This window comes from Engystomops pustulosus, chromosome 1 (assembly GCF_040894005.1).
Source record: "Engystomops pustulosus chromosome 1, aEngPut4.maternal, whole genome shotgun sequence".
In the NCBI taxonomy this organism is placed as follows: Eukaryota; Metazoa; Chordata; class Amphibia; order Anura; family Leptodactylidae; genus Engystomops; species Engystomops pustulosus.
In genome coordinates, this window is record NC_092411.1 from 227,254,740 (window position 1) to 227,280,723 (window position 25,984).

Here is a 25,984-nt window from a genome sequence, read left to right on the forward strand (position 1 = left end):
TCCCGGAATACTCATATCTCTTACACTGGGTGTATTTAGCTCATTATGATTGCATTGAGTTTGTGCCATTGACTGATTGTTATTAACATTATAAAACATTAGATTTCATTTTCCCTTATTTTGGTTAAAATTAAGAAAATGATTGTCAGCATTTGTGTTTAACATTTAGAGATGTCTCTTCTCCACTGTCGCCCTTCTTCATGAGGATAGCTGAAATATTTTCACCATGAGAGTGTGGAGACTGGAAACCGAAACTAAATCTGCTAACGTGTAAGAGCGAGAAATGAAACTGAGCTGTAGCCCTCCTCCCTGTGAGCACAGTATAATAAGCCATCAGAGCTGCACGTCACAAAGAACAGTGCAGAAGCAGAGCAGACACATCCAGCACTGGGCTGCATACAGTAAGTACAAGCCCATTGTTTTGCATCATGTTTGGAAAACCCTTTCTCCTAATACGCAGGTTTCATTAGCCAGTGTGAGTGTTACATAACCATGAATATGCAGATCCTTCCAGCGACACCGTTCTGGCTGATGAGAGAGTGTTCTATGAGAAATGTTTAGATTAATAGATGTAAAGCTGCTACACAGTATAATACAATGGGTAAGAATAACATTCAGGGCCTTACATAAAATACTGGGCAGTATTTTCCATTGGTATTTGCAAGCCAAAGCCAGAATTTATCTTAGCCAGAGGATGTATATACTGTATCGAAAGTCCTCCTACTTTTTGTTAATTTTTTTTGTGCTTTAATCCCTTTGAATTTTATAGATATTAACCCCTTAAGGACGTAGCCAGTTTATAGCATAAGGCTAAGCCCCATTTTTTGTTTTCTGACTTGCGTCGCTTTATATGGTTATAATTTTTGAACAATATCTATCTAAGCGATTATGAGATTCTTTTTTTCCCCACATGTTGTACTTCATTTTAGCAGTAAATTTTGGCTGATAAGTTTTGTGTTTATTTACAAACAGACAGAAAAAAATGATGAATTTTTTGAAAATTCTAAATCATCGGGTTTTTATGCATTTAGAATTACCACCTAAATAAGTTGCTGAATAACATTTATCAAATGTCTACTTTACATTTTTATAATTTTTGAGATGTCTGGATAATTTATTTTGATGTCACGCGGATTACAAATCGAATATTGCTTTTCCGTATTTTCAGAATTTACTATTTTGTGGATAATTACTGTTTTGAATGAAATTTTAAATATTTTTCATCAAAAACCCCCTATATAATCAACCCAATTTCAAATCTGCACCCCTTTAAGGAAGATTGTTAACCCCTTGAGATCTTCATAGTAATTAACTCAAAATGGAGGCAAAATTTAATATGGTCAAATTTTGTCTTTTATACCATTGTTTTGACTTGCTGTCTTGCCGGTGGCATAACATTTTTACTTTTATGGCTATGGAGCTGGTTGATGGCTTGTTTTTTGCAGGACATATTGTACTTTGCAACAGTATCATTCTGGAGTATACAGACGGTCCCCTACTTAAGAACACCCGACTTACAGAAGACCCCTAGTTACAAACTGACCTCTGGACTTTGGTAATTTACTGTACTTAAGTCCTAGGCTACAATAAGCAGCTTTAACAGTTATAAATGATGTCTGCAATGAAGCTTTAGTGTTAATCCTGGTTCTTATGACAGCCCAACATTTTTAAAATACAATTGTGACAGACACCCAAAAAAAGTATACAGTTCCGACTTACATACAAATTTAACTTAAGAACAAACCTACAGACCCTATCTTGTATGTAACCCGGGGACTGACTGTAGATGTTTTTTATCACATTTTCTTGCTTTTTTTTGTGGGATTAAATATGAAAAAATCATAATTTTGTTTACGGCGTTCATCGTGCGGGTTCAATAATGATTTAATTTTATGCTACAAATTGTTACGGTCGCGGTGATACTATACATGTTGAGTTTGTGTTATGATTTAGACTTTTTTTTATCTATTATATGTTTCTTTATATGTTATGGGGTTTATGGGCATTTTTGTTAATTTATGAATTTATTTTTTATTGAATAACATTTTTTTTACTTTTCTACTAGTTCCACCATGGGACATGAACAAGCAATCATCTGATCATGTTAATACTCTGCAATACTGATGTATTGCAGGGTATTAACTGTGTCAGCTTATGCACATGCATAGGCTGACACTGTGCCTTTAAGAAGACGTCACAGACGGATTCTTACAGGCACCGCCTGCAGAAAGCCCTGGGGTCCTGATAGGAACGATCAACACCCCCTGAAGACAGAGCAGGGGGGGATCATGGGGGAAAGACCCAGCTGACAGTAGCATTTACGGGTTAAACACCCACGATTGGAGCCCACTCCGACCACAAGTGTTACACTAGGATTTGGCTCTTAGTTACAGCTGGCACTCCGTGTATACTGATGCCAGCCAAGCTCAGATCTCGAGGTGAGCCGGCATCAGCTCGGCATCCGATATATTGGACGCTGAGAGCTAAGTCACTGCGCTCAGCGTCCGATATATGGGGCATGAAGTGGTTGATGATGTAATACAATGAATTCCCGCCCCTCCAGTGTCGGATTCATCAGGAGGCTCCTGCTTCCTGATATATTTAGCGGAGCAGCTGTGCCTGCGTACATACTACCTATGAAAGTTTGCTGGCTGCGGCAAGTGCTTACGCCAGGAATGTTCCACACAGACCCACTCCACCACCAGCTGCCCCCCCCCCCTCAGGCCCCTCCTCAACCACTTTGCATGGAGGTGTCGTAAAGGGAGAAATAATCATATATACTGGCCATTTGCTAATAATTGAAATTATTTCAGTGCTTGTACACCAAATATCTGAATCTTTTTTTCCAGATAGTTTTTTGTGGACTTCTATGTGTCAGAAAAATCTCAGTAAATCTATGTTTCCCCCAAAAAACCTGGTATAACTAAAAAACTCCATAAACATCAAAATAACTGTGTGCAAGTGTACTGTTAAAGGAAATCTACCATCAAAAACAAGCATGATATACCAGGGGCACTCACTCATAGATCCAGGCACCGTAGCTGTAGTAATATTTTTATTTTTGTTATCCATGGCCTCCTTCCTTCTAAAATCAACTTATGCTAATGAGCCAGAAGGGCTCTGGGGCATTACCGGAGCCCCTACATGCTGTAGTTTCAGAGGCTGTTACACTGTGAGCGCTTCCCTCATCCTACTGTGTATGATAACAGCAGGCATAGTGAGGGGGAAGTGCCGAGGGAGCAAGGGGGCAGGGTGAAATGTGCTCCAGCACAGTACAACAGCTAGTGAATCTGCAGCTTGGAAAGCTCTGCTAAAGCCACCCAGAGCCCTTCTGGCTCATTAGCATAATTGTATAAGTTGATAATAAAATTAAGGAGGCCATGGTTAACAAATATAAGAAGATTACCACAGTCACACTGCCTGGATCTACGAGTAAGTGCCCCTGGTTTATATTGATCGATTTGATGGCAGATTTAATTTAAGGGCATATCATGGCTACCCATTTATTGCAACCTGAAATGCATCTTGTAACTGATATTTCTATTATATATAAATCTAGGCAAAAATTTGTCATGGGAACTAGTCATTGTGTTCAATCAGTTAATCATATACAGACGTGAGCTTAGAGCCTCAGGGTGCATTAAATGCATTATATTTTAAAGCTACTTTTGGAGCCGTTTGGAGGTAAGCCTGTTAAAAAAAATCTTTCAACCATCTAAATTGGAAAACTACACATGAAATATGACACTCTTTTAACTTCTGCAAGTGACTGCACCCTTAAAATCCACATTGTGGTGGGGCTGCAATAAATGTGTCCATGTTGGGAAGATTTTGCCATGGGCAGTTGCATCAATTGAATGAATGTCATATGAAAAATTAAGAGAAAAGGAGAGAATTGCAATATTATGAACAATCACAAATCAATTTAAGATGTTGTGGGTGGGGGAGATGAACTTTCTTTATGCAAAAGAAGGGGAAAGACCAGCAGGTTGACGCACGTCGGGGGCTGAACGCCAGGTAAGTTGGGCCTGCAGCATATCCTTTTCACAGATATCTTTTTACATGGTTGAATATATCTAACTACTTAACTGTGTACTTTGAACAGTTTTACAGCTAAAATAACTGTGATAGGGATAGGGATTGCACAATGTTAAGCATAAATTATTATTATAATATTATGGTTATGCTGTGCTTCCCTATTTATCAAATTATTTGTCTTCTGTGTACCCATTACCTGGTCTCTTAATTTTTTGAGAATCTTTTATACATTTTTAAGTATTTTTTTAGTATATTCTAATAAAGGCTTTGTATTTATTTCCAATATAGTGAATGGTGCATTTTATCCCTCTTTGCCCTAGTTTGTGTTTGTTGTTGTACTTGAACACTAGTAGATCTGACCACTAATGCAATATACTACAAGACTACTGTTTTGCATTATATTGTAAAATCACTGGGTCTGTAAAAGAGCAGACAGCAGCTAAAACCTGCTGTGTATGGAGCGGGTTTAGACTATGAGCCCACAACATACATTCTTAACCAACATGTGACTTGCAGATACGTCACAAGTAGAGATGAGCGAACATACTCGTCCAAGCTTGATGCTCGTTCGAGCATTAGCGTACTCGAAACTGTTCGTTGCTCGGACGAATACTTCGCCCGCTCGAGAAAATGGCAGCTCCCGCCGTTTTGCTTTTTGGAGGCCAGAAACAGAGCCAATCACAAGCCAGGAGACTCTGCACTCCACCCAGCATGACGTGGTACCCTTACACGTCGATAGCAGTGGTTGGCTGGCCAGATCAGGTGACCCTGGGATAGACTAGCCGCTGCCCGCGCTGCTCGGATCATTCTGTGTCTGGATGCCGCTAGGGAGAGAGCTGCTGCTGGTCAGGGAAAGCGTTAGGGTGTTCTATTAGAATAGTGTTAGGCAGGAGTGATTCTACAACAACCCAACAGCCCTTCTTAGGGCTACAATAACGTTATACTTTTTTTTTTTTTATTTGCTTGTGGCTGGGCTTGCTGGCACTAGTAGTGCAGCTAGTACCATATTGTGAGGAATTTGCAGGGAGACTTGTGTTTAGCTCTTAGTGACACGCATATCCACCTCAAACACCGAAGTGGGACAATTTATTAGGGGTTTGATTTTAATTAGGCAGAGTCTGCTGATTTATTTTTTTTTACCTTTATTTCTTTTTATAGCTCAAATTCATCTTGCAAAGCAGTGTGCTTTCAGTGTAGGCTAGAAAAAGCCATAGGAGAACCCCAACGGCTTACTTAGGCCTACAATAGCGTTATATTTTCCTTTTTTTTTGGTTTGCTTATGGCTGGGCTTGCTGGCATTAGTAGTTCAGCTAGTACCATATTGTGAGTAATTTGCAGGGGGACTTGCGACCGTTGTGTTTAGCTCTTAGTGACACACATATCCATCTCAAACACCGAAGTGGGACAATTTATTAGGGGTTTGATTTGAATTAGGCACAGTCTTCTGATTTTTTTTTTTTTTACGTTTATTTCTTTTTATAACTTAAAGTTATCTGGCAAAGCAGTGTGCTTTGAGTGTAGGCTAGAAAATAGCCATAGGAGAACCCCAACGGCTTACTTAGGCCTACAATAGCGTTATATTTTCCTTTTTTTTGTTTGCTTGTGGCTGGGCTTGCTGGCATTACTAGTGCAGCTAGTACCATATTGTGAGGAATTTGCTGGGAGACTTGCGACCGTTGTGTTTAGCTCTTAGTAACACACATATCCACCTCAAACACCGAAGTGGGACAATTTATTAGGGGTTTGATTTGAATTAGGCACAGTCTGCTGATTTATTTATTTTTTATGTTTACTCATCTTATAACTCAAAGTCATCTGGCACAGCACAAAATCCAGTTGTGTGCTGTCAGTGTAGGTTAGAAACTAGCCATAGCAATAGGATAGCATCGTTTTGTTTAAAAAAAAAACACAAAAAACAAAAAAAAAAAATTTGAAGTTTACACTTTAATTTTGAAAAATGTTTAACCCGAGGGCTAGAGGTAGAGGACGAGGGCGTGGACGTGGGCGTCCAACAACTGCAGGGGTCAGAGGCCGTGGTCCTGGGCGGGGTGAGACACCACCTGCTGATGAGGGAGCAGGGGAACGCCGCAGAGCTACACTCCCTAGGTTCATCATGTCTCAAGTTACTGTGACTCGTGGTAGAGCACTGTTGAGGCCAGAACAGTGCGAAGAGGTGATGTCGTGGATTGCGGACAATGCTTCTAGCCATTTGTCCACCAGTCAGTCTTCCACGCAGTCCACCCATGTCACCGAAATCAGCACTCCTCCAGCTCCTCCACCTCAGCCTCCTTCCCCCCAGTCTGCCCCCTCCCAGCAAAATTTGGCATTTGAACCGGCATACTCTGAGGAACTGTTTTCTGGACCCTTCCCACAGTCACAAACCACTTGTCCGGTTGCTGCTGAGCAATTTTCCGATGCCCAGGTTTTCCACCTGTCGCAGTCTGTGGGTGATGATGACATTATTGACGTAGTGGAAGAAGTGTGTAAAGAGGTGTCGGACGATGAGGAGACACGGTTGTCAGACAGTGGTGAAGTTGTTGTCAGGGCAGGAAGTCCGAGGGGGAGCAGACTGAGGGATCGGAGGATGATGAGGTGACAGACCCAAGCTGGGTTGATAGGCTGGGTGAACACAGTGCTTCTGAGACGGAGGCGAGTCCTATAGCAGAACAGGTTGGAAGAGGCAGTGGTGGGGCCAGACGGAGAGGCAGGGCCAGAGCTGGTGCATCAGCGCCAAATGTTGCCCGTAGTCAAGCTCCCGTGGCGAGGGCTAGATTTTCAGAAGTCTGGTAGTTCTTTAAAGAAACACCGGATGACCGACGGACTGTGGTGTGCAACCTTTGCCAAACCAGGATCAGCAGGGGTTCCACCACTACTAGCTTAACTACCACCAGTATGCGCAGGCATATGAATGCTAAACACCCCACTCAATGGCACCAAGCCCGTTCACCTCCGGCCAGGCACACCACTGCTCCTTCCCCTGTGTCAGCTGCTAGTCAGCCCCCTGCCCAGGACCACGGCCCAAACACCTCCCGTGCGAAAACCCCATCTTCGCCTCCACGATCCTCCACAGCATCCACCAGCGTTCAGCTCTCCATACCCCAGACGCTGGAGCGCAAAAGGAAGTATAGTGCAACCCACCCACACGCCCAAGCCCTCAATGTCCACATCTCCAAGTTGCTTAGCCTGGAGATGCTGCCCTATAGGCTGGTAGAGACCGAGGCCTTTCGAAACCTCATGGCGGCGGCCGCCCCTCGGTATTCGGTCCCCAGCCGCCACTACTTTTCCCGATGTGCCGTCCCAGCCCTGCACAAGCATGTGTCAGAGAACATCATCCGTGCCCTGACCAACGCCGTTTCTGACAAGGTCCACCTGACCACGGACACGTGGACGAGTGCTGCCGGGCAGGGCCACTATATATCGCTGACGGCACATTGGGTTAACTTGGTGGAGGCTGGGACCGAGTCTGACCCTGGGGCTGGTCATATACTGCCGACGCAGAGGATTGCGGGGCCTACCTCGGTCCAGGTCTCAAAGGCCTACTATGCCTCCTCCTCCTCCCACCCCTCCTCCACCTCCTCCTCCGAATTACCATCCGTGGGCATGGCGCCATCAGTCGGTAGCTCTAGGCACAGCAGCAGTGCCGTTGCTAAGCGACAGCAGGCGGTGCTCAAACTGCTGAGCCTAGGCGATAAAAGGCACACCGCCCAAGAGCTATTACAGGGCATCACGGCGCAGACTGATCTGTGGCTGGCACCGCTGAACCTGAAGCCAGGCATGGTTGTGTGTGACAACGGCCGTAACCTGGTGGCGGCTCTGCAACTCGGCAGACTGACACATGAGCCATGCCTGGCCCATGTGTTAAATCTCATAGTTCAGCTTTTCCTCAAGACATACCCCAATCTGTCTGATTTGCTCACGAAGGTGCGCCGCATCTGTGTGCATTTCAGGAAGTCCAGCACAGATGCTGCCACTCTCAGGGCAGCGCAGCGCCGCCTCCAACTGCCCGCAGGAGTTAGAGGAGTTGGAGGAGGAGGAAATGGACAGTCAGGCCAGTGAGGGGAGTGAATTCTTGCGTGTTGGGACTCTGGCGCATATGGCAGTTTCATGCTAGGCTGCCTATCCCGTGACCCTCGCTTTCAAAGAATTTATTCCAGCACCGATTACTGGGTATTCACTCTCCTGGACCCACGGTACAAGCAAAATCTTTCCACTCTCATCCCTGGAGAGGAAAGGAGTGTGAGAATGTTTGAATACCAGCAGGCCCTGGTGCACAAGCTGAAACAGTATTTCCCTTCTGACAGCGCTAGCGGCAGAGGGCGTACTTCTGCGGGACAAGTAGCGAGGGAGAGTAGGCGACCAGGCAGCTTTTCCAGCACTGGCAGGGGTACGCTTTACAAGGCCTTTGCCAGTTTTATGTCACCCCAGCAAGACACTGTCACCTGTCCCCAGTCTCGGCAGAGTAGGGCTGATCTTTACAGAAAGATGGTGAGGGAGTATGTAGCTGACCATACCATCGTCCTAAATGATCACACAGCTCCCTACAACTACTGGGTTTCAAAGCTGGACATGTGGCACGAACTGGCGCTGTACGCCTTGGAGGTTCTTGCCTGCCCTGCCGCTAGCATGTTGTCCGAGCGGGTTTTCAGTGCAGCTGGTGGCATCATCACCGATAAGCGTACACGCCTGTCGACTGACAGCGCTGACAGGATGACGCTTATCAAGATGAATAAAGCCTGGATTTCTCCGGATTTTCATTCTCCACCAGGTGAAAGAAGCTCAACCTGAATAATGTATGCACTCCTCCTCCTCATTGTCCTCCTTCTCCTCCTCTTTGTACACTAAAGCATAGGAAACTGGCTATTTTTTGCCAGGGCCAACTGGCTCTAGCTATAGTACTCTATGTATTTAATTTTTCTGGAGGGCCACCTACCCGGTCCTCTGTTTTAAGCAATTTTTGGGAGTGCCACATACAGGCACTCAATCTATTTAATTTTTCTGGAGGACCACCTACCTGCTCCTCTGGTTTGAAAACTTTTTTGGACTGCCACATACAGGCACTATCCAAATTAAATTGTCTCCATAGCAGCCTCCACATGTCGTCTTTTTAGCTGGCTCCACACGTTGTCTCCATTGCTACCTCCACATATCATCGCCATAGCTGCCTCCAAAAGTCGTCTATATAGCTGCCTCCATACATGGTCTCCTTATCAAACGAACTGTGTCAGGCAGAATTTTGGGTTGTTTTCATGGATTCCACATCAAACTTGTTAACTTTGTCGCCACCCTGCTGTGTAATCCACAAAATATACTGGCAAACTTTTATCATTTACCGATATTATTTCAGCGCTTCTTGCGCATCTGTTTACATTCCCCTCACCCGCCATATCCCAAACTTATAAGAACGCTACTACACTTGATCTTATACAAAAGGTTCTTAGAAGTGCTGTTTGGGGAGTAGCCTAGAGACAGGGGCTTGGATTGGCGAAAGCTCGCCTGGCAGCGGAGCGCCAGCTGCATCTCAAGATCCAACTAACATAATTTTAACTGCAGCACCTTTAATCTACTACTAGTTCACTGCCTCCATACATCGTCCCCTTATCAAACGAGCTGTGTCAGGCAGAATTTTCAGGTGTTTCACCAGATACATAGTGGAACTCGGCCCATCTGTCGGAGACCTGAAGTTGCAATCATAGCAGCGCAACATGGATGCCCCATACTGTCGCTCTTAATCATGGAACCATTTCCGTAAAAACAATTAAAAATAGAACCACTATGCTATTCCATTATTCCTAGGTGAAATATTCAAACGACCGGCCTGCTTTGAAAATTATAATTTTTTCAAAGTAAACGCTTCTGGCCCCCAGGCCCATTTTGGGTGGGGAGGAGCCGAGAGACAGGGGCTTGGACAGGCGAAATCTTGCCTGGCAGTGGACCGCCAGCTCCATCCCAAGATTAGGCAGCCTCAGAGGCATCCATGCATGCTGCCCCTGCTGTTTCCTGTCCATTTTGCCTCCACGATCCTCCACAGCGTCCACCAATGTCTCATTTCAACTCTCTATACCCCAGACGCTGGAGCACGAGAGGATATGCAGCACATCATCCCCTTATCAAACGAGCTGTGTCAGGCAGAATTTTCAGGTGTTTCACCAGATACATAGTGGAACTTGGCCCATCTGTTGCCGCCATGCTGGAGACCGGAAGTTGCAATCATAGCAGCGCAATATGAATGCCCCATACTGTCGCTCTTAATCATGGAAGTCGTCTCCATGGCTGTCTCCACATGTCGTCCCCTTATCAAAAGAGCTGTGTCAGGCTCATTTTTTGTGTGTTTCACCAGATACGTTTTGGAACTTGGTCACTACGTCGCCACCATGCTGTGTTATCGACTAAATATACCGTCAACCTTTTGTTCACATAGGAAATCATTTCAGCGCTTCTTGCTCACCTCCTTTGGTTCCTCTCTGCCACCCATTGGTTTGAAGCCTGAGTCCATATGTCGCCATGACACTCTCTAGCCTGCCGCTGCTGCCGCTGCCTCTGCATGCCGTCCCCTATAGTGTCAGGGTCAATTATTGCATGTTTTAGATGCTATCTAGCCTCATTCGGTCACTCTGTCATGGCCATGCTGTTGCCCATAATTTTGGCATAATGGTACGATTAAGCAGCCTCAGAGGCATCCATGCATGCTGCCCCTGCTGTTTCCTGTCCATTTCCGTGGTGTTTCCATCCTTTTCTGAGGTTCCCAGGTGTTTGGCCAAGCTTCCCTGTGCAGAGCCTTGGTCCCCTTGAAAAATGCTCGAGTCTCCCATTGACTTCAATGGGGCTCGTTATTCGAGACGAGCACTCGAGCATCGGGAAAAGTTCGTCTCGAATAACGAGTACCCGAGCATTTTAGTGCTCGCTCATCTCTAGTCACAAGTCATTAAGGTGTTTTATTTTAAATCTTATTTATCTGTAAATAAAATCATAAGGAAGATTGTGGACTTTTGAACCATGTTTATGATAAGTAGTTATGGTAAATATGTGTACCTTGGAGCAATGCAAAATTTGTGGAAGTGCCTGCAGAGCCGTATTTATGTATAGGCACCTTGGACACAGTGCCTAGGGCGACCAGCTGTAGGGGGGGGGGGCGTTGGAGCAGGAAAGTGTTTATTTATTTTAGGGCTTATTCACATGGCGGTCTGCATGTACGTCCCCATAGACCGCAACAGCGGCGCAATATCCGGGCCTCACACCGCAAAAAGATGTGCTCTATGATGTATGTGCTATATCTAGCATGCTCTATCTTTCGGTGAGTGTGCGGCCGAACGCCGCTGTTTTCTATGGAGGGAGGAGGGGCCACCTCCTCCTCATCTCGGGCACACGGCGGTATGCTCGCACGGCAGGCATACCGCGTGTATATGCACCCTTAGAGAAGAAAAAAAAGTGGTCCGTGGACCCCATCAACCCCCTCCCCTGCCCAAAGGAGGCTTGGGGGTAAGGTGTTGGTAGAGCAGGAACAGGTCTTGTATACAGAGAAACAAAGAAACATTCTCTTCTACTGAATGAGAGTCAACAGGACTCTGATATAGATGAGCTGAGATCCACAGCACAGAGTACAAGGTGTGAGATGTACACTCACCGGCCACTTTATTAGGTACACCTGTCCAACTGCTCGTTAACACTTAATTTCTAATCAGCCAATCACATGGCGGCAACTCAGTGCATTTAGGCATGTAGACATGGTCAAGACAATCTCCTGCAGTTCAAACCGAGCATCAGTATGGGGAAGAAAGGTGATTTAATGCCTTTGAACGTGGCATGGTTGTTAGTGCCAGAAGGGCTGGTCTGAGTATTTCAGAAACTGCTGATCTACTGGGATTTTCACGCACAACCATCTCTAGGGTTTACAGAGAATGGTCCAAAAAAGAAAAAACATCCAGTGAGCGGCAGTTCTGTGGGCGGAAATGCCTTGTTGATGCCAGAGGTCAGAGGAGAATGGGCAGACTGGTTCGAGCTGATAGATAGGCAACAGTGACTCAAATCGCCACCCGTTACAACCAAGGTAGGCAGAAGAGCATCTCTGAACGCACAGTACCGCAAACTTTGAGGCAGATGGGCTACAGCAGCAGAAGACCACACCGGGTGCCACTCCTTTCAGCTAAGAATAGGAAACTGAGGCTACAAGTTGGACAAGCTCATCGAAATTGGACAGTAGAAGTTTGGAAAAATGTTGCCTGGTTGGATGAGTCTCGATTTCTGCTGCGACATTCGGATGGTAGCGTCAGAATTTGGCGTCAACAACATGAAAGCATGGATCCATCCTGCCTTGTATCAACGGTTCAGACTGGTGGTGGTGGTGTCATGGTGTGGGGAATATTTTCTTGGCACTCTTAGGGCCCCTTGGTACCAATTGAGCATCGTTGCAACGCCACAGCCTACCTGAGTATTGTTGCTGACCATGTCCATCCCTTTATGACCACAATGTACCCAACATCTGATGGCTACTTTCAGCAGGATAATGCGCCATGTCATAAAGCTGGAATCATCTCAGACTGGTTTCTTGAACATGACAATGAGGTCACTGTACTCAAATGGCCTCCACAGTCACCAGATCTCAATCCAATAGAGCATCTTTGGGATGTGGTGGAACGGGAGATTCGCATCATGGATGTGCAGCCGACAAATCTGCGGCAACTGTGTGATGCCATCATGTCAATATGGACCAAAATCTCTGAGGAATGCTTCCAGCACCTTGTTGTATCTATGCCACGAAGAATTGAGGCAGTTCTGAAGGCAAAAGGGGGTCCAACCCGTTACTAGCATGGTGTACCTAATAAACTGGCCGGTGAGTGTATAGTCCTTAACGGAACTGGGGTCAGGAGTCCAAGTATCATAGTTTTATACATATATATATATATATATATATATTTATATATATATATATATATATATATATATATATATTTATATATATATATATTATACTCCCTGCTTCATGTAAAACTATGATGCTCAGGCTCCTGACTCCAGCACAGCTTTTGATATCGTGATATGGGACTAGCCTTCAGTCATTTTTTTGTGCCTTACAGATATCTCCTTTCAATAGAAATTGTGTGGGAAACACAATACTACTCTTATTAAGTATTATTAATCTTCTCTCCTGCTGATGCTCGGCAGGCCAGATGAAGAGGCTTCTTAGTAGATCCAGAAAGTGTGAGAAGGAATCTCCACTGGGTCAGACCTAACAGAAGTTTCCGTTAAAGTCCAGCAGAAACTATAGAAAATACAACGGGGGCAGGTCCTACAGGTGTTTTACACCTAAATGCATGTGATCAGGAATGAACACCAAGTTCTCATTGTCGAATAAAAGCGTTAACAGGTGTAAACCTATATATGATTGAGAGTGACTCCACTTACAGTTGTGTCAGTATTAGTTGGTTTAGGTTCAGTGGACACATTTAGTTTACCGGCGGTTGCAATCACACACTGAGCTTGAATTGCATTTAGGAACTCAATGCATGCACAGTGGCAAGGAGTTTCTCCCGATCAGATCTACATTTTCATTGAAATGCTTGCGACTGAGAACATGTGTTTTGCATGTAAACAATTATAAACACATTTCCCATCACCAGCTTTTTAGTGTAAAAGTAGATATGATTTGGAGGAAAACCTCCCCACTGTGCTTAGAGTGCAAATGCATTGGGCAAAATACTTACATCTACACATTTTTCCTAATGGGGTACATTTACTTACCCTTCCCGTTGACGCCGCCTATCCGGAATGTCCTACCCGGATTCGGAGCTGCAGCTCCAATTTCCTGTATATGTCGCTTCCTCGCTGAGGTCCGCCGGAGTTCACCTTCTTCTTCCTGGTGCATGTAAGTGTTGATCTTGTGACATAATTTGGTTATTAAATTCCACGGTTTGTCCGAATCAGTCAGGTTGTACGGCGCCGATGCACCACAATCTGATCCAAAAACCCGGGGCAATTCAGTGCACAATGGAAAAAATCGCAAAGCCGACGGAAATGCGTCCGACAGACCCTTAGTAAATGTGCCCCAATGTGTTTTTAAACTAAACGCATTATGTGAATGCAGCCTGAAGCTGGGGCCTATGGCCACAGGTGTTAGCTTGACATCGCCAATAGGGGGTATAAGTACTGTGAGTGCCTAGGGCAGCATCAACACTAAACATGGCCCTGCCTACATCCACGCTGTAACTGCTGCAACCTTCTTTAAGGTTACAATCATCATAATGATGTAAAGTATATGAGAATATGTGCCATTAAAGCTGACCCAACAAACCATTATTTTACATTGCTTTGTACAGGTTTTCCTTCAAACAGTTATGGAATCTGGAAGTCCAAAGCCAGAGGAAATTACAAAACAAGAAGCATATGAATCACTTTCTGCTGATGTTGAAAATGATGAAAAAAAAGTGTCATCTGAACAGAGCAGCTCTGGTACCAGCAAAGATAAGAAACAAGAAATTTCAGGTGCAGTGAGTGGGTAAAATATTCATACAGTGACATTTTCATACAGTGACATTTTCATACATTGATCAATTCCACATCAATTATTGACTGGAAATTATGTCACAATAACCATTACCGTATTACAATATCTTAGATATCACCTACCATACACCTGTGCTAGCCCCAATACAAGTAACAGATATTTGCAAGACAGATATATTTGCTGACAAACAGAACAACACCTCTCCAGGTAACTAAACAAAAATACAAAAGCTAGGTCCTCACCGACAAACCCGGCCAGATCCAACATTTATTCAACGGTAAATATGTGATAGCTTATTACAGGAAATGAATGTTGAAGGCAAAGAAGGCAGCGAGATCATCGAAACGCCATTCCGGAGGAAGGTGATATCAACGGACTTTCGTTTAGGCTGCTCACGGAGTTGTTGCCGCCAGCCGGAGCACACTCCACACCTAATCGCTAGTTGCAAGGTTCCCTTTGCCAACTCCTCTCTACTATGCCTATTGTTTAGCATTGACGTAAGGACACCAGGAAGCAAGTGCGGTATATACACAAGAGAGAAGAGACAAACTGCCATTTCATCTTCAATCTCGGTTGGGGAGATACTTTGATACACACCCACAGAAATCGCATACAAACATTAATGCAACTGTCACAGGTGCTCCAGCAACCCAGGTCCCGGGTTGCAGGCTCACCCATGCACCCTTCTCCACCAGAGCGGGGCAGCAGAGGGTCTCCTTACCTGTCCACGTTCCATCGTTGTCTCCGGGGGCCCAGCGCACACGTCCCCCTCTCCTAGGGCACGCACACACCGGACTCCTGTCTTTTAAAGTGCCAGTGTGCTGCTGACTGGCGCTGCCCATTCCTTAATTTAATAAATAGCCGGCCATATCCTACATACCCCAGATCCTCGTGCCTCATAGAAAGCTTATCTCTTATACCTTGTGCTTGTCTTGAGAATTCCCGTTGTGATCCCGGTTCCGTCCCTGACTTTGCTCCCTTGCTGCCTGCCCTGACCTCTTCCTTTGCCTTTGACATTGATCCTATGATACCTGTCTCAACCTCTTGCCTGTCCCTGACCATGGTTCTGCCTCACTACTCTGTACCTCACCTTGGACACGGCTCTATTGAAAACTTAGACTCCGCTCCCAGGGGTTGGCTTATGTCAATGTCTGTGGTGGTACAGTGGGTCCACTAGCACTTATCCTGACACCAACATTTCCTGCAATAAGCTATCTCATATATACAGTTGCTTTGAATAAATGTTGGATATGGCCAGGTTTGTCGGTGAGGACCTATCTTTTGTATTTTTGTTTAGTTACCTGTTGTTCTGTTTGTCAGCAAATATCTGTTACATGTAATGGGGTTAGTGCAGGTGTATGAGATATCTTGAGATACCACCAGCAGCCACCCACTTAGTAACAGTAACCACTGACCATTGTATCTCTCATTTTAATATCACAATACCTTAATATGACATCAAATTAATCATGTTACAATGCCCATTATCACTTTACAATATCCTTTTCCTATCACATTGCTTCTATATGACATACAGTGCTCCAATATGGCATCCCAATAACCCATTATGACAATAAAAATACACCATTTTGACATCACAATGTCCATTTAAGATATGGAAATTCCCATTATGACATTACAGTATTTCAATGGGATATCACATAATAAACATCTCTTTACAATACAGGTGGTCCCCCACGTTGCTGTAAAGCAGTGATGGCGAACCTTTTAGAGACCGAGTGCCCAAACTGCAACCCAAAACCTAATTACTTATCGCAAAGTGCCAGTACGGCAATTTAACCATATAACTGACGGTTTAGTTTAGAATCAATTTACACAGGACTGCCTGAGCTCGGATTCCAGCAGTCCTATACACACTGAAACGCCACTTTTACACCATTTTACATCACATAAAAGAGTAATAAAAAGTTATCAAAAGGTCACGCAGTCCTCAAAATGGTAGCAATGAAAACAACGGCTCATTAAGCAAAAAATCACACCTCCCCAGCGAAACTATTTTCTTTTTCGTACACTGTTTTAATTATTGAAAAAGTATTAAAACACAATAAAACCTACAAATCTGGTATCACTGCGATTTTACCGAACCAAAGAATAAAGGAGACAAATGATTTGGAGCGCACAGCTTCCCAGTACACGTCATGGAATAATAAATGAGAAGTAAAATATGTTACGCAAAAAATAAGCCCTCACACAGGTATATACAAATGCACATATAAATATATAATATAATATGCATATACATAAATACATTAAATACATACATAAAAATACATATGTTACTTGCTCTTGCTCAGGTGTCTGTTGTTCCAAGGGGGGGGGGGGGGGGAATTCAGCATCTGGAGTTCAGGGCAGTGCGGTTATGAGGCATGAGTTCCAGTGGAGGGGGTGATGGGGGCAGTGACCGGAGTTGAGAAGGGGGGGGGGGGGAGTGAGGGTGGCCGGAGTTCTTGCGCGGGGGGGCGATGGTGATAGTGGGCAGAACGGGCTGGGGTTCGGGCGCGGGGGGGGGTTGTGGTAGCGGGCGCAGTTTGTTCAGTGACTTTCGGGCCGGTTGCGGGCGGAGTTTTATGGGAGGTGCGGGAGCGGGCAGGAAATCAGCCTTCTAATAGATCAGCAATCTATTATGCCCCGTGGAAGCGCTGAATTAAAAAAAAAAAAAAAATACACTCACCTCAGACTCGGCGTTCCTCCGGCTGATCACTGCAGCGCACACGGAGTAAGGTTCCCCAACGCTGGCAGCGTAATGACATCATTTCGCTGCCAGCGCTGGGACTCTTTACCGTCCTGTGCGCTGCTGTGATAAGAGTGACAGCAGGCAGTGTCGGCGCCCTGCTCTGTCATGGCTGTTAGCAGTATCGGAGCTGTGCTCCGATACTGCTAACAGCCATGACAACCAGGTGTGGACAGCGGTTGTCCGCACCTGGCAGTGGTTGCGAGGATGGGGCGCGTGCCAGCAGTGAGGGCTCTGCGTGCCCTCTCTGGCACGCGTGCCATAGGTTCGCCACCGCTGCTGTAAAGTTACTGACAATAAATAGTTTTAGCACAGCTGGAGAGAGCTTTTGAGATGTTATAAATTGATCATACATGGGGCATTGTGAAATAACAATGGGGCGCTGTGATGTCCCAGTGGGCATATTTATGTCCCTATGGGGAATTTGAGGTCACAGTATATACTATTATACTGTTATGATATGGAATTATTATATCACAAAAAGTTATTGTGATTTCATATATGACATTGTTATATCACAAGTGTTCTGTAACAAAGGGCCATTGTAATGATACAGTAGGTCATTATGACATTATGTTAGCTAATTTTAGGTCATAATGGGGCAAAACAATAATGGGACATTCATATATCATAATGGCATATAATAATGTCATAACTTATCATTGGATTTCGACATCACATTGGCTTTCTTTGAAATCTCTGTTACCATTATGACATTACAATGCCCGATCCTGACAGTGTGACGTAACAATGTCTCAGTGGGCCATCAAAATTCCCCTATAGGAAATCACAATTTCCTATTATGACATCACAGTGCCCAATTGTGATATTGCAATCCCCATTGTGACATCACTGTGCTTATATTGTCATCACAATGTCCATGATGACATCACAGAGCCGCATGGACATCAAGATCCTTCAATGCTACAGACACATATCCGTTTTTAACTGAATAAGCCCAAACTTGGTTGCATTTAAGATTATGACTTTTTTACTTTAAATTGTCATATGATTGCTAAATATAGATTTACTCTATATATTCCAACAATCCTTCTTTGTATAATGGTAAATTGTCATGTTTATTATATTTTCCATAAATCAGTATATTTCTACTGACTTTTTATGATTTTATCATGCAGGACCTGAAAAACATTATAGATCCATAGCTGCAATGTTTAAAATTGTCACACACAGAAAGGCAATGTAAGTATGTATTTACTCATATTAAGGGTAATAATAAAGCATGTGGCAGAGACTATGCAACTGTAGGATTACTGGCTGCACATAAAAATGTTTTTCCAGGGACCAGGTCGGGTATCCCCCTAACAATGGTCCCTGCGGAGAAAATGGTGGCCCCTCAAATACCCCATATTTAACCCCAATACATATAATGTGCATTGTTGCCCCCTTTCCTGCAATGCCCCCTTTTTCTGTAGCCCCCTCCTGATAGTCCTCCTTTTTCTCTTGTCTATATAAGAATCGGAATACAGAAAAGGGGACATAATATTACCCCTTTTTCGTTAGCTTCCTACACACAACTATAATGTCACCCTTTTCAATATGAGGAAAAAAGATATTCATACTGTACATACTCGAGTATAAGCCAAGGCAACGAAATTTACCACAAAAAAAACTGGGAAAAGTTATCAACTTAAGTATAAGCCTAAGGTGGGAAATGCAGCCTCCTCTCATCAATGCAATTTGTAGCAGCAGCCTTCCCTGACTAATAAAATGTCCAGCAGCCTCCCCTCACTAATAATGTGTCCAGCAGCAGCCTCCCCTCAGTAATAAAATGTCCAGCAGCAGCTTCCCCTCAATAATAAAATGTCCAGCAGCAGCCTCCCCTCACTAATGAAATGTCCAGCTGCAGCCTCCCCTTACTGATAAAATATCCAGCAGCTACCTTCCGTCACTAATGAAATCTCCAGTAGCAGCATCCCCTCACTAATAAAATGTCCAGGACTAACCTCCACTCACTAACAAAATTCCCAGCAGCAGCTTTCCCTCATTAGTGAAATGTCGACAGCTGAGCTCCCCTCATTAATGAAATGTACGCAGCAAAGCTTCCTCCCCCATTAATGAAACGTCCACAGCAGAGCTTCCCCCCATTATTTAAATGTCCACAGCATTTAAACATTCAAAGCAATTAAATATTCTCAGAGAAATGGTAAAGGCCAGAACCTGCTTGGTCCTGAAGACAGGGCCAGTATAAAACATAATGGAGGATCCCTTTAGCCATGCACAATAATAAGACTTTTCAGTTTACAAACAGTGGTTTGGTAGGTATCTGTAATATGGGACTGTAGAAGAATTTTATAGGAGATAGAAAGATGTAAGGTAGATGGATGACAGAAGATAAATAAGAAAGATGATATAGATTTATAGATGCATAAATATAAAGTAGATTACATATAGATAGCTAAATATATGATTGAAGATTGATAGATAGATAGATAGATAGATAGATAGATAGATAGATAGATATATAGATAGATAGATAGATATGTAGATAGATAGATAGATAGATAATACAGTAGATACGAGATAGATGGGTATATATATATAGATAAATAGATAAAAAGCTAGATAGATAAATTGTTAAAAAGACAGATATATAGATAGGAAATAGACAAATTATACCAGATAGATAACTACAGTAGACAGGTAGATGATAGATATATAGACAGGAGATAGATGATAAGCATCTTCATCCGGGCATTCAAGCAAGGGGAATTAAAGGAGCAATACATCCTCTGCCCACAAAAGTCCACATGCAGGGGACCCTTTAGGACAGGGGGCCCTTGGCAAATGCCCAGTTTGCCATCCCGTAATGCGGGCCCTGCTTGCTGGATAAGCATAACTGTCTTGATAAGTTTCTCTGTTTAGAGCAGTCTAACCACTTTGGTCACCCCCATAACACTCCCAAACAGAGCTGGCTAAAGGTTTCAGTAGGCCCCTGGGCGAAACATCAGCTAGTGGGCCCCTTTGCAGTGAACTGACGTGGTAGCATTAAAAATACAGAAATTAAAACAGTCCCCTGTTCCCCAACATTTTCCCTAGTTTATCATCCCAACATGGTTATACTATATACATGTTTTACAACCCCACATGATTATATTACATACCAGGATTCGGCCATGTGCCCCCCCCCCCAGGAGCTCTGGGCCCAGGAACTTGCCCAGGCATGCCTGGTGCTTGGCGCCAGCCCCATCCCCAAACATGATCATGGGGTGGTGTGTAGTTTCCAGGGAGCCAGAGATCAGATCAATACCTCTAGATTTGTCAAATATGGACACCTATTAGGCCTGACCAGAGGCTCGGTCTAATAGACAAAATGCAATATAGACATTTTAAGGGTAACCATTTTGGATAATGTTGGTTAGTTCCAGATAAAAAGAATGCACAGACAGTGTGGATAAAGTTATGCCATCTTATTTGTATTGTAGACAACAAATGTTCTTATCCTTTCTTTAGTTATGCAAGTCTACTTAACGATTACGTGGAATCTGATGTCTTTGTCATTGATGGAGATTCATTGTTGATATCATGCGCTTGTGATGCATCCTTGAAAAAAGGACAAAGTTTACATTTTTTTTTCTTGGTGGAACGCTTCTTGCTTAATTTAACAGACAAAGGAGCAAGATATGTTATTGTCTTCTTCGAGGTAAGTAACTAGTGCTTAGTCAAAATTGGCATTGTGTGGAATGGAAGTTCACATATTAACTTAAAAGTGTTGTCCACTATCAGCAAATAATTCACGTTGTTTAATGAATAGTTACACAGTTTTCTAATATACTTTTTATATCAATTAGTGTTTTCTATATATCTGTTTGCTGTCCTTCAGCAGGAAGCTTCATTGTTTACTTACTATCACACAGCGGCATGACTCGTTATATCACAGAAAATATCCACAGAAAGTAAACAATGAAATTTCCCACTGAATGACAGCATGCAAAGATCTCGAAAACATTTAGGAATTGATACAGAAAGTATATTGGAAAATTGTTTAACTATTCATTACACAAACAATATCAATTACTTGCTGAAAGTGGAAAACCCCTTTAAATTAAGAAATAAATAAAAGATGATCATAGCAAAATTTTTAGCACCATAACATTTTAAATGTCCATACAACACTTTATAAATTAGCAATTTCTAAATTTCTTCTTTCACATTTTCATAATGGGTGATTGAGTGTGGAATTGAAAAACATGAATTATTTTGATTTTATTAACAGGCCACAACTTAACAAAATGTGAATAAAATCTGAAGATCTATTTCTCATGTCAACGAAATGGGATGACCTATTTTATATAAAAAATATGCAATTATATGATCAGCCCAGAAAAATCATACAGATGGATCCAAAGACAAAGGTAATAGATACAAGGAATGGACGGCACTCACCAATCTTCAGATAAAAATTATCTTCTTCTTTATTGGTACAAAGGAGGAAGTGAAGGCAAGATACCCATGAGAAGGCGACGGACTTGGCGCTGTGCTGCGCTTATTCCGCCCTCCGTACAGATGTATGGACGAAGCGCAGCACTGTGCGAAACAGTCTTCGCCTTCTCATGGGTATCTTGCCTTCACTCCCTCCCTTGTCTCAAGTATGTGAGTATTAATACATCAACCAATAAAGAAGAATAGAATTTTTATCTGAAGATTGGTGAGTGCTGTCCATTCCTTGTATCTATTACCTTTGTCTTTGGATTGAACTGTCAGAAAAGGATTAGAGCACCACTGAGTTCAGGCTTTAAACTTACCTGTTAAAATATTTCCTATGCCTCCATAAGATCCATGTACAGGTTATACTGTGAAGTAAGAGGGAATGTCATTATAATCTCTTTTTGTACATCTCTCTGTGGGATGTTACATTACCCTAATATCTATAGTGTGTTATACTTGGTGTTTTCTGAATTTTATAGCATTGTATATATTAATCTGTAGTGTCACAAACAAATCCATCATCTCCAGTGTTTAGTTTATTTATACTTAATGTTTTTTTTTTTTTTGCTATTCACAGGATATGGAACAAACTTATTCCCAGCGTTCTGTGTTAAAGTGTTGGCGAACCCAATTGAAAATTCACCTATCGAAAAATACTAAAACAACCATAATCACCTTTCCTAACTTTTTTTCTGCACAATGGAAAACTTTTCTCAAGGAGCAGGCTCCTTATTTTATAATGGTTTCCGATAGAGGAGTGACTTTAAAGCAAACATATTTTTTAAATATGCTTATGCTACATTCTCTGGAAAACAAACTTGATGTTGTACTAACTGCTGGGCAAGAATCTGATAACCTCAGGGTTTATGGATTCCATATCAAATCTTCACTTCCCACAAAAATGCTCATAACACAGGTGAGAATCACGTGGCTTAGCATATCATTTGTGATGGATACTTGCAGTCGGATGCATGGTGGACTCCTACGCACAGATAAATGTTTGGCCAGCTAGTAGAAAAATCCACAATGTCATGTTAAGCGATATGCCCTAGCCTTCATGTCTGAAAAAATACATGCTACAATGTGCTATAATAGAAAGAATTAGGCTAAGGCTATATTTATTTGTGTCTATTGCATGCAAATATATGCATTCTATACCAATCAAGTACAAGAAATAAAAAAATAAGTTGAGCACCAAAACTATAAACCCATAGTACCGTACGGTCATGTATATGGCCTGATAAATGTAGTATCAAAGCTATATAGAGTGTAGCACAACCACTGTATAAAAATGTACAATATGTACAATGTAGTTTATAATACATCCCAGGCAAAAGGGGATAAGGTCACAACATCGTAACTGCAATAACAGAAAAAACACAACTCCAGAATTATTGGAGGTAGATTCAGTCAGTAACAGCAGGTCAACTATCGATGAGCCAGAGCCCAGCTGTAAGAGTCTGATGGGTGTGGTGCACTTCAGTCAAGGCTAAACGACTTTCTAAAACTGGAGGATAAAAGCTCCAAGAAAAAAGAAAGGAAAAAACAGACAGACACACAAATGCTAGCTTAGTGTAGTATGTTAGTAGGAAAATGGTAGCTGTAAGGTATGAGAGCTTCTCCCCTTATTGCATCAAGGTATGCACATATAATAGTTAAAGCAGGCAACCAACTTCCTCCAAACGACAGCGTTCCCATTCCAGATGCACAGGATCGCAAGAGCTTGATGATGGGGACCCAGGGGTTAGTGCAGAGGAAAGTGCAGGAGCTCAAACAAAGTCCTTGTCAATTCGATCCAGTATCCAATATATGGAATTTTATTGAATCACATAAAATCAAACGACAACGCATTTTGGCTCAGTACTTGCGATGCCTGACAAAGGCTTAAGTACTGAGCCGAAACACGTTGCCGTTTGATTTTATACAATTCAATAAAATTCCACATATTGGATATTCTATTGAATTGACAAGGACTTTGTTTGAGTGCCGGCACCTTATAACCCCTGGATCCCCATCATCAATTCAGTCAAGGCCGTCAGGGAAAAGAGTACAGCATGAACAGACTGACAAAGAGAATGGCATTGGCACAGATGATAGAACTGAGAATAAAGGTTAGAAGAGAAGGTTGATACCTTAACAGAAACTTAACTCCCTACAGACCTTGAGAATATTTCTCTTGATAATTGCGAATAGATAGATCTATTTAGATAAAATTCTTTATGGTGTGTCTGGGATTAGGTCATTACAAATTTTATTAATCATTCCTTACTTGTCATTACCTTTCAATTTTTGTCAGTCAAAATATTGCAAAGTTTAATAGTATTAATGGTTGTTAAGGTCTTGGTAGACTTGAAATATCTATAAATATAGTCAATGTAATGTGAATGGCCAATACGTGACTTATCTATTTTGATTTTTTTCTCTTTTCTTTAGCTAAAGAAAGCATCTAAAGAACCTCTTAAAACAATTCAGTTACAGAAACATGAGTTGATAAAATCTCCCCTTGAAGCCCTTAAGACGATTAACATCAATGAACAGGTACAAAAGCTAGCCATTTAGTAACACATTAGGGGGAGATTTCTTATGCCTTCATTATCAGTTTTCTGGTAGAGAAGGCATGTCTGATGGCATCGTCCAGAACATCAGCTATCAAATGAGAGGTAAAATGGCTGTTTAAAGTCACAGGCAGGAAATTTAGCACTGAAGTCAAACTTTCTCCACCTCAGAACATCCCCTCTGCTCTCATTGATAAAATGCGCCAGGCTTAAGGACAGCAGCTCAGTGATGTCCCTGCATGCAGGATTGTCAAATTCAAGTAGACTTTGTCAGTTTGCCCATTAAAGTAAGTCCTTGTTACTTCACAATTTTACGCAGTTTTATTGATGTTTATTGATAGCTCCTATCACTCAGTGATGGTCAGTGTAAAATTCCAGGGTGTCGTCGGGGACTCTTTAAGGAGACACTTCATGATTTCACTGTGCTGTGGGATACTGTGTGCTGGCAATGTGCTTAGATTATTGGGATCCAGGTTTATATAAACTTTTATTTAGCTTCCGAACATTCAACTAGAATTTGACACATAGAAAAAGAGAGATGATACGGATCTGTGATAATAGATGATGAGAATCCATGAGATGGATATAAAACACAATGACACTCTGCTAACTCACCTATATCACACACTGGTAGCTATACTAAATCTCAACTATAACACACACAATGCCAGCCCTGGTATATGCCTCCTTCCCCTGCTACAAAGATCTTATAAGTCTCTGCCCGCTGCTGCTTGCTGGCAGGATGTGTCTGTGTGTGAGCTTGTCTTCAAATGGAGGACGGAGGGACATAGATGACAGTGCAGACAGCAGAAGCTTTTCATAGGAAGAATCTGCACGACCAGAGAAGATAGTAGATTTGAGGTTGGATACCGGAGCAACCAAAATTGTATACACCAGGACTGATAGAGACAGGTTGGACTTATATCTGTGAAATGCTGTATTTTTGTTAATAACAATGAATTAGAGCATGTGTTATTTTGTTATCCTGAGTATATTTAAGAATCTTGTCTTTGTGGGAATGCCCCTTTAGGAGGTGCTTAACTCCAGTTCTTAACTCTCTGACTTTATACAACCAATTTACATCTTGCTTCAAGGTTTCTGGATGATGTCACAATGCTGGGTCATGAAAGAATCATGAACTGGCATGTGTTTACCTGTTTGAAAATATACTGGTAATGGTCTAATAGGTCAATTTCGGTTGACAGGTTCTTTTCTTATCGACTCTGGCTTACCTGCACCAATTTGCATTACCTGCATAGTAGTAGGATGCTTTACTGATCCGACTCACATACCACATAAAAAATTGGATACTGATTTATAGTTATTGATTCAAGTTGGCAAGTTTACCGCTGCAAAGCAATTGTTGAACTTTGGCCCTCCAACAGAAAAAGGGCAACCTAAAGCCATGGCAGTTTGGGGTACTTTCTGCATGAAATTCTTACACGTGTGTCCTGCCCGAATGCGGTTTTCTAAGCCAAAGCCATATGTAGAATATAAAGTAGAGTAATATATTCTGTCAAGGCACATTTAATGTCTCTTTTATCAAAATCCTTGATAATTGTAACTGCTGTAATAAAATAAAATTAAATTTTATATAATTGTCATGCAGTAACATTGTAACCACTCTTAAACTATACTCACACTTATCAGTTATATGGATTCTTTTGCAGTGTTTTCTCAATAATCTCAGGA

At 42.6% G+C, this 25,984-nt stretch overlaps 1 protein-coding gene across 1 annotated transcript in view; it reads left to right on the plus strand.

Annotated features, from left to right (window-relative positions):
• Positions 1-25,984, plus strand: part of DDX60 (DExD/H-box helicase 60) — a 129,619-nt gene that overhangs the window by 38,207 nt on the left and 65,428 nt on the right. Inside the window, 5 exon segments of the mRNA XM_072120049.1 lie at positions 14,349-14,514; positions 18,428-18,491; positions 20,763-20,952; positions 22,315-22,653; positions 24,171-24,275. Coding sequence (XP_071976150.1) covers positions 14,349-14,514; positions 18,428-18,491; positions 20,763-20,952; positions 22,315-22,653; positions 24,171-24,275 — 864 coding nt within the window.